At 43.3% G+C, this 9603-nt stretch overlaps 3 protein-coding genes across 4 annotated transcripts in view; 1 reads left to right on the top strand and 2 right to left on the bottom strand.

Moving 5' to 3' along the window:
* LOC123968058 (NACHT, LRR and PYD domains-containing protein 12-like) overlaps positions 1–9603 on the top strand; it is a gene marked incomplete at its 3' end in the record, with an annotated part of 261415 nt that overhangs the window by 181025 nt on the left and 70787 nt on the right. The gene's annotated exons all lie outside the window — the stretch shown is intronic.
* inhbaa (inhibin subunit beta Aa) overlaps positions 2827–9603 on the bottom strand; it is a 20008-nt gene continuing 13231 nt past the window's right edge. For both annotated transcript variants that reach the window (XM_046044778.1, XM_046044772.1), the window contains one exon: positions 2827–4970. In XM_046044778.1, coding sequence (XP_045900734.1) covers positions 4156–4970 — 815 coding nt within the window. In that variant the 3' untranslated portion in view covers positions 2827–4155. The remainder of the gene's footprint in view (positions 4971–9603) is intronic.
* LOC123968140 overlaps positions 8489–9603 on the bottom strand; it is a 1951-nt gene continuing 836 nt past the window's right edge. Inside the window, exon 2 of the mRNA XM_046044671.1 lies at positions 8489–9593. Within this exon, the coding sequence (XP_045900627.1) occupies positions 8803–9593 (791 nt within the window). The 3' untranslated portion in view covers positions 8489–8802. The remainder of the gene's footprint in view (positions 9594–9603) is intronic.

The raw sequence follows: 9603 nt of genomic DNA on the forward strand, positions 1-9603 counted from the left end.
GTGAAGGTAGGGGGCTTCGGGCTGTCAACGCCTTTAGCATGAACGTAAATAGTTAGCACAAAGCGTTGGTGTTGGTCGCCCTGAGATGAGAACGGTCTGAATGCTCGCCTAGCGCCCTCAGAAACGCTGGTGGAGAAACACACTGAGCTGCACGTGTGCAGCTCCCAACAACGATTGAATAGAAGAGAGATGCTTCACTCGGTCGCTAAAACGGAGCATCACACAAAAGAGGAGCTGCAGCAAATATGGTGTTTTTGGGAAATTAAACCTCGTACACCTGTTAAATAGTGAGAATAACACGACCTCTTTAATGAAAGATGGAAAAATGAGGTGTTTTGGTTTATAAGTCAGAATTATATGTGAAGAACGAGGAGATTTAAAGGACCACAGACGCATTTCATTTGTGTACATCCTTTAAACTTTAATGGTGAAGCAGAAAACAAAAACAATACCGTAAAATAAATTAGATTAGAAAAATGCCACAAGCACATTTGATTTGTACAACAAAGCAATGCAACATACTGGAATCTTAATTTCCATACATATATACAGAATAAAAAATAGACTTTTTATTCTTTGTCCACTTCGTTCAGTGTCAGTGTTTTTTTTGTCTCGATAAAAAGAACAAAATCTGAACAAATACAACCACTTTTTTTATTCTCTTATTTTTTTCCAACTTTTTGCGTCTTTTTTTTTTTTTCTGCACTGACATTTCGTAATGCGTCCATGTACACACGGGATGGACTATGAGTTTGTCCTAAAGAGTCCAGAAGAACAACAAAAAGAGGAAATAAAAACAAAAACACGTGGACTTCATCAAAAAAGGGGACCGATACTCCAAAACTTTTGGTGAACAAGTCGACAATACTGATATAAACACATACAACACAGAAACACTCCGTAGTGACCACATCTGGACTGGACAACGTTTGTTTTCTCCCAAAAACCGAACAAGGTGACGGTGGGTTGTCTCTTTCAGTTTATGATGCAATAAAAAGTAAAGAGTAAAGCATTGTGGGAAGCGGAGTTCTTGCTGTGCAGGGAGAGAGGAAGTGGACGATAATGTCAGAATTGAAAAAACATCACAACTCAAAGAAAAACTGAAGAGTTTTGTTCCAAATGACCCACAAAACTAAATTCATCTGAAACAAAAACTATAAATTAAACACCTCTTTACGCAAGCAACAAAAGGACGGCACATTGTTACAGACTTCAGAGATACTGAACCGTGAACTTGATTGAGTTTTTTCTCTTTTTGTTCCCCACAAAAATAGACATAAATCAGGGTTTAAATTTAGGTTTTGTTTTTTTTCTGCATCATTAAATCCAACAGTTGTCTCTCACATAAACAAGTGCACAAACTGGACTCTTTGGTGTTCTAAAGCAAAACTAAAACTGGGCCCTGGAGGTTTTCTCCAGAGCAAAAACAAAATGTTTCTTCTCAAACTAAACACACTGACCTAACGGGATCATCTGAAAAACCTTGTATTTCACTGTGAACTGTGGGAAAATTAACGAATACGTTGTGATAAATTGCTGCTTATCACTACAACCCAAAACATTTGAATCACATATTTTATTATGAATTCCACCAATAACTCAGATTTAAAATGCCACAGCGTAGAGAGGGTTGGTGCACGGAGGCTCTGTGCAGGTTCACATTGTTATTCATGTCAAAAGACAACTTATATTGATCCAATAAGACCACAGACCCCATAATAACCCCTAACATGTGAAATAAGAGTTATCTTGAGTTGCAGCCATATTTGGTTTAAGGTGGTTTTAAGTTCACGTCTCCCTGAAGAGATTCATTTTCTTTAAACAGGCAAACAGTCAATATGTTTTGTGGTCTCCCAAAATCCTCCATCACTACTGATTACCCACTAAATATGTTTTAAAGGCGTCTGACACCAGCTAACGAGGGATTAGCCTAATGAACAATTGTTTTCAGAGGTCACATTCATAACGGATTAAAAACCTATCCACAAAAAATAAAAAAGATGAACCGACAGAGCCTCTGTGAACGAATCCCTTAAAACTTTAATCTTGATTTAACAAAACATAAAGGATGTTCAAGGGAAAAATTTATGCATTTTGTGTTTTAAAACAACAACACCTTCCTTGGCTAATGCTAATTAGCTTCAGTCAGCTAGATTAAGTGCTGTAAACATCCACCAGAGACAAAGATACAGACATTGTTTTAAGGGGTTTGTTCTAGTGCTTTTAGTGTTTTTGTTCTTTCTACTGTGGTATTTGGAGATTAGAGCCAAATATTTAAGCTAACAGGAAGGACATAAGATGGACTTGAGATATGAGAGATCTAAAAGCCCATTTCGAATTTTAATTATGAGCCGAATCTGCATTTTGATTCTTCCTCTAAGTGCTTTTTATTCTCCACTTTTACACAAGTCCTCGAAGAAGGTTCGTGGTGCATCTTGTGGACGATTGCTGCTGCCTGTAAGTTCATTGGCTCTCAGTCATCACGTCAACACTCGTATCAATGCCATGATCTACAAGCTATTTTTATTCATGTGTTTATACCTTTCGCTTGGTACTGACTGAAAATGTTTCAACTGTGCTAACTGACCGGCTAGCATAGCATATCACCAACATGTTAGCTGTAGATTTATCCAATCAGAAGCCTCCAAAGTCTCCTAACCTGCAGTTCCTCTAACGGCCACTAGCTGCCAGACATCTGCAGCTGTATTGGAGCAAATGGGGAAACTTCTCTCTAGAAATCCTACATGCTGTTTAGTTCTCAATATCTTCTAATGTGAGTTTTGGTGGAGATTTTACAAATGTTTTTATTAAAATGAATCGAAGAGATCGAGTACTCTGTATTTTTATTGGAAACATCAAATAAATATGCAGCATTTCTGCCAGTCAGATTGTTATTTCTTGCAGTTTGGAGAAGGCTTTGACAAAACGTTTAGACCTCCATGTTGGAAATAAAATGCACAATTGTGATTAAACAGTTAAACACATTTTAGCAAAACATGAAAAATACAAATAGTGTGTCTCAGTAATCCTGGCTACAGCCCTAATACTTAGCTTGTGTGTTAGCTTGACTGCAGCTACTTGTTTTTAACCTTTACCCAGTTTAGGATTAGAGAGAGCGGTAAACATGAAATTCAGTCTTTGAATCTTTCAGAAACCAACAGACATTTTGTGTTTTCCAAGACTCTGCACTCAACGTATGACGATGTTTGACCTACACCTGGCCTACTGTGGGGATCCAACCTTTCAGATCTCTACCCCGGACAGGAAGCTCCCGTCTCTCTGAGGGTCTCTTCAGTCTGGCTAATCTGAGCACGAGTGTCGCTATAGTGCAAAACATGAAAACGTTTGTAACGTTTCTTTAAAAAAAGAAAAGAAATAACAGACATAATAACACAAATGCAGCCACATAAAAATATTATCAACAATAACAATAATATTATTAATATACTTACTGACAATAATAATTATAACATCGACATGGTAACGATGGTAACATATAAAGAAGTGTTTGGTTCCAGCAGCCGGCCAACTTGTTTCCTTCAAGTATCTCTCAACACACACACACACACACACACACAAACGTACATATATGCACACTTGAATGGACAAACACACACACACACATCACAAATGTGTACTTCCAAAAATAATACAAAAGAGTCTTCTTCTTTCTTCCTTGTACTTTTTGAAAAAAGTAAACAGTTGGGAAACAAACAACAAAACCCAGGACAAAGTAAAAAGATCGTAATACGTGAAACAAGTTGCATAGTTTTGAGATCTAGTAGTTTTTTAGGCACCTGGTCTCTCCAAGATCTGACAGGTGGAGTGGTGCTTCTACATCTCAGCCACATAAATAAGCCTCGCTCCCTCCTTTTGTAACAAAAATATATTAGATATTCTTTTTTTTTTCTATCTTTTCTTTCTTTTTTTTTTCTGAAAGTGCCGTCGAGACTCTTTCTGAGTTCTGCTGGATGAGGACGGAGAAGAGTTTTTATTCCCAGAGAGCGCCCCGAGTGACGGAGTGACGAAGCGCTGTGGAAAAAGAAGTGACGGCGATCATGAAGTCACTTGTTCATCTTTCCCTCCTCCCTCCGTCTCCTCCCCGTTTCTCGCCCTCTCTGGGTTCAGAAGTCCTCCTCCTCTCCTGACCCGGTCTTACGAGCAGCCGCACTCCTCCACGATCATGTTCTGGATGTCCTTCTTGATGATCTTTTGCTCCTCGTTGTAGTAGAGCATGGACATGGCTCGTAGCCGGGTGGGCACGCAGCACGACCTCAGGTTCTGGAAGGGGCTGTAGCCCCTCATGCGGTAGTGGCTGATGACGGTGGAGTGGAAGGACAACGTGGACCCGGTGATGCTCGCCACGTGGGAGGGGCACTCCCCCTCGCAGTAGTTGGCGTGATAACCGGGCGGCGCGATTATCCAGTCGTTCCAGCCAATGTCTTTGAAGTTGACGTAGAACTGCCGTTTGCAGCAGACGCGGACCTTCCCGTCACACTCCAGCCCGCGCTTCCTGCGCCGCCGAGAGTCGCCGCTATCCTCCGGCCGGACCACAGCCATGAGGAAGGGCCGGTGGGATTGTTCCCGCTGGTTGGCGCGCGTCGACGTCTCCGAGCCGCCGGACACCAGGACGAGCGTTGCCCCGGCATCGGCGCAGAGTGGGCAGGACACCCTGAGGCTCAGCGTTGTGCTCTCCGTGCTCTCCAGCAGCGCCTGCACCGCCGCCGACACCGGGAAGGTGTGCCACCCGCTGCGACGGGTGTCCACGGTCTTCTCCGCCAGGAGGATGTCGTCCTGCGGCGGGCGGCCGTTGGCGAGCTGCCGGTGCTGGAAGAGGCGGATGGTGACTTTGGCTCGGCTGCGATTGGTCTTGGCCAAGCGGAGGAAGAGCCAGACGTTAGCCTGCTCCACCAGAGAGAGGTCACCGCCCTCTTTAGACAGGACGAAGTTCACCATGCCCTGAGACTCACCTGAGGCAGAGAGAGGGAGACACAGGGTTAGGACAACGTCCAACTCATGATCACAACATCATACTGCAGAAAACCCTGGTCTGTGATTGGCTAAAACATAGTCCAGGTCAGCGCTCATGATATCTAAGCAACAGTGCTGATGCTTCACCTGCCCACTGCTTCAACAAACTACACGTTGAACCCTTCTGTTCCTTCGTGCTAGAACAGAGATGCACAGAAGGACCGTGAACGCCTCGCAAAGACGTGAGCGAGTGTCAAAGTCTTTACTTACCTCAAGTGCATTCAGTCTGAGTGTGGCCACATCTGAGCGACAGAGCCGTCCACACACACACATACTGATCATTATGTTACCATCTCTAACGTGACCTCACACACACACACTCGCTGCTGATTGGACCCTTCCTGCTGACTCAGCAGCAGTGGTCGGAGGTTTTGGAGTCAGGCAGCGTTTAAACCAGCTAATGGTTCCCACCCGGAGCTGCAGCCCAGAACGCCTGAATATACAGCAACATTTGTAAAGTGTAATCTTTCTGTTTCTGTTACTCCGCCGTGAATTATGGGAAAGTTTTAAAAGCTGCGTGTCAGCAGGAGAGAAGCCGAGTGAGAGAGCGAGTTGTGTTTTGGAAGGCGTTTTTAGATTCAGACCGCAGTTCCCCAGAGCTGAGGCGACATTTCAGCCCAAACTACAGTCCAGAACTCAAACATGTTCAGGTTTAAAGGCTGTAAAAGAGAGAAGGCGTCAAATCTTTTATTTTTAATCTGCAAGGGAGAATCATTTTCTGTCAATTAACTAATCAATGAATCAACCAATCGTTTGAGCCCTAATTAAGGGCCTGTGAAGACGAGTTCAGGGCAAAGAAACATGGACAGACTGTCATCCACAAGTCAGTTTATGATTCAATGTTTTAATAGTTAGCTGTTCAGACACGTGATGGGTTGGCACATAACTGACCAGGACGAATAAATCCTCTAACGGCTGTTTTTCTGCAAACGCTGCATGCAAACAAACACACACACACATCCAGGCCTGTATTTTACATTTCCTAGAAACCTCCAGGCCAGGCAGCAAGCTAATCACTGGTTTGAAGACCCAATTACCATCCACCGCCGTTACATAACATCTCCGCATCACCTTTTTCCTCCCTCCCTCTCCCTCTCTGTGTAATGTCTTTCGCTCGTGGGCGTCCATACAGAAAATCAAAGTCACGATTTGGGAGTTTATGAATGTCAGCAGCAGCGACGCTCTGTTAAACGGTGTGAATGGGCGGCTCGTCTGTGTGTGCGCGCGTGTGTGCGGAGGCGGCCGGCACTTTAGCGGCTCCATTAACGCCGTTTAACCGACAATTCGGAGGCGATTATCTCACTTACATCATCATCACCTCAGTGAGGTTAAAAAATAAAAAGCCCTGTTCATTCATTGTTTCTTAGAATAGTGTTTGTGATTCTGGCTGCTGGGAGAAAAAGAAGAAGAGGCTTTGTTTTAACTCCAGCAGCGTAAAGGACCAATCTGTTAGTGTGACGCTAACAGTGATGCTAATATAGAGGCTGGTGTTATCCTAGATTTCTCTTTATGTTCAGACACAAGCAGTGAACGTATCACCGAACAACGGATGTCCTCTGAGCCGTAGAAACTATCAACCCATCAGACTGCTGCACAGGGTCCTGCTGGCCCAAACGCTCACTAGAGCGCCACATGTGGATCCATCCACCGCTGGAAAGAGTCCCAACACATGCTCTGTTTCCTGCTGTTTAATAAAAACTACAGTGGAACCAGTGGAGCTGGAGCTCAGAGCCACAGACAGGAAGTTACACCAGACTTTAAGATGAAATGTTATAACTCAACCCGACTCGTCACACATGGACGCAGGGTCAAGACCCATCGACTTATAACGCACTGGGGATCCCTATAGCGTCATAGTTCAGCGCAGTGGGGGAAGCCCTGTGGCGTCCGTTTTTGACAGTAAAGGCAGGTATATGATATTTAACCGAAAAGACTGAGCGAGGAGGTGGATGGAGGACCAGAACCCCGACTTTGAACCAGGAGACCGGAGTTTGTGTCAACAATAAATATGTTTATGTAAGTTACGTAAGTGACGTTAGTTAAGTTACGTGTTAGCTGATGTATGTAGTTTTTTTAAACCCAAACCAGGATCTTTTCCGAACCTTAACCAAGTAGTTTTGTTGCCTAAACCCAACCAAACGTTTCACATCTGTAATAACGTGCCGTTTAAACTGGCGATGTTTCAAAACACTAGCATTTTATTTTGAAAGTCTAAGCAGAAGTTGCATATTTAGTGTACTTAACTTAACTGCGGAGTCTTAAACGTCTAAAAATTACGCTAAAAGGGTACCCTTGACGTTAAAAAGCAACGCCAAAGGGTCTTGACCAAGCGAGTGAGAATGTGTTGTTTAAATACATTCCTAAATTTCAAAACAAGACCACGCTGTCACAGACTTCAGCCCCTTGCTTGCAGAACAAGATGGCTTTTATTCACCTTAAACTGCAGCTGATTGTTGCTGTGAGTTATTAAATCCAGCTCAGAGTCCCACAGAGACCTGAAGAGAACTGAATCCTCAGAGTAAATCCTAATAGCATGTTAGCAGCACAGAGTAGCAGCTGTAACGGGGGGGGGGGGGGGGGGGGGGGGGGGGGGGGGGGGGGGGGGTGTGTTCAGATAGAAGTCAGCGCCGCGTGTTCATGCAGAGCCGGTAATTACGGCCATAATGACAGACGTCTGTAACATCGTGTGATTTACAGGCAAACGTTCGCTGCAGAGTCCTGTTACACATCCGTCTGCAGAAACACTGAACATCCTTAAACTCTGTGTTATAGTATCACGAGCGTGGCCAAATTCTTTCAGTGTAATTTCTCCCAGAGGTTTTATTTCTGACTGAAACTGAAACATGTTGGTGGATAAACAGATAAAAAGTTTCTACTCCTGTACCGGACTGTAACAGTGGAGATAAAGGGATTATTTTGTTGGTATTCAACAGCTACAGCTCCCATGTCCACTTTTTCTTCCTCAGACAGCGAAGGCTCCCTGAACACTAAAATGTAAAGAGAAGTTAGTGGAGTTTGGTGGAAAGATTGAACATCTGTGAACATGTTTGTATTTTCTCACGAACAACTGCTGTTTGTTGAATGAAAACAATCTGCCACATGCATCACATGACCGTCCATCGCTGTGTGAAGCACATCCAGATGCAGATTCAAATTTTATTACACTATTAAATTAAAAGATTATAAGTTATATGCAGCCTTGGTGGTGGAATGCTTTCGGGGCGTCGTCATGTAGAAACAGGAAAGGGACAAACACAAACTGTTGACACAAAGTTGGACGAGCACTGTTGTCTAAAGGCCCAAACAGGAAAACAGTACAGCATTTAGTGTTCTGGGTCCCTGCAGGAGGATTTTCGTAGAGCTGAAGTGAGACCAATGGCTGCCTGCAAGGAAGGAAATCAATCTAAACACTGATGATGACGTGAACGTGTCTCTCTCTCTCTCTCTCTGTAATCCCACTCCATTTACAGAAGACTGGTCTTTACAAACTGATGTCTCAACAACTCATAAAACCTGATTTCTGGCCCTCGTCGGCTCGTCTGCTGTGGGCGCACACACAGTTTGTCATGCAGCGTCTGTGTTTGGACAGCACAGCGGCGAGGGAGGAGAGCGTGGCGAACACTGAAACACACTCAGTTTGTTCTGCAGAAAACTGAAGCTCAGTGTTTTCCTCTTAAATCAGTTCTCCAGTCTGACTGAAAAAGTTCTCAACAAGGTGGAGACAAAAACCTGGTCTGTGTCCTGGTGCAGGACTCACTGAAGGAGAACACCTCAGACTGAGAAATTCAAAGAAATGTTTATGAATCTGAAATCTGAACCTGTAACACTTTTAAAAATGCTTAGACCATAAAGAACCCAGTTCAGACCACCAAACATCCAGCTTAGAACATCTAGAAACACATTTAGACCACCAAACATCCAGCTTAGAACATCTAGAAACACATTTAGACCACCAAACATCCAGCTTAGAACATCTAGAAACACATTTAGACCACCAAACATCCAGCTTAGAACATCTAGAAACACATTTAGACCACCAAACATCCAGCTTAGAACATCTAGAAACACATTTAGACCACCAAACATCCAGTTTAGAACATCTAGAAACACATTTAGACCACCAAACATCCAGCTTAGAACATCTAGAAACACATTTAGACCACCAAACATCCAGCTTAGAACATCTAGAAACACATTTAGACCACCAAACATCCAGTTTAGAACATCTAGAAACACATTTAGACCACCAAACATCCAGCTTAGAACATCTAGAAACACATTTAGACCACCAAACATCCAGCTTAGAACATCTAGAAACACATTTAGACCACCAAACATCCAGCTTAGAACATCTAGAAACACATTTAGACCACCAAACATCCAGTTTAGAACATCTAGAAACACATTTAGACCACCAAACATCCAGCTTAGAACATCTAGAAACACATTTAGACCACCAAACATCCAGCTTAGAACATCTAGAAACACATTTAGACCACCAAACATCCAGCTTAGAACATCTAGAAACACATTTAGACCACCAAACATCCAGCTTAGAACATCTAGAAACAC

The sequence above is a fragment of the Micropterus dolomieu genome, linkage group LG01, assembly GCF_021292245.1.
Source record: "Micropterus dolomieu isolate WLL.071019.BEF.003 ecotype Adirondacks linkage group LG01, ASM2129224v1, whole genome shotgun sequence".
Taxonomy (NCBI): Eukaryota; Metazoa; Chordata; class Actinopteri; order Centrarchiformes; family Centrarchidae; genus Micropterus; species Micropterus dolomieu.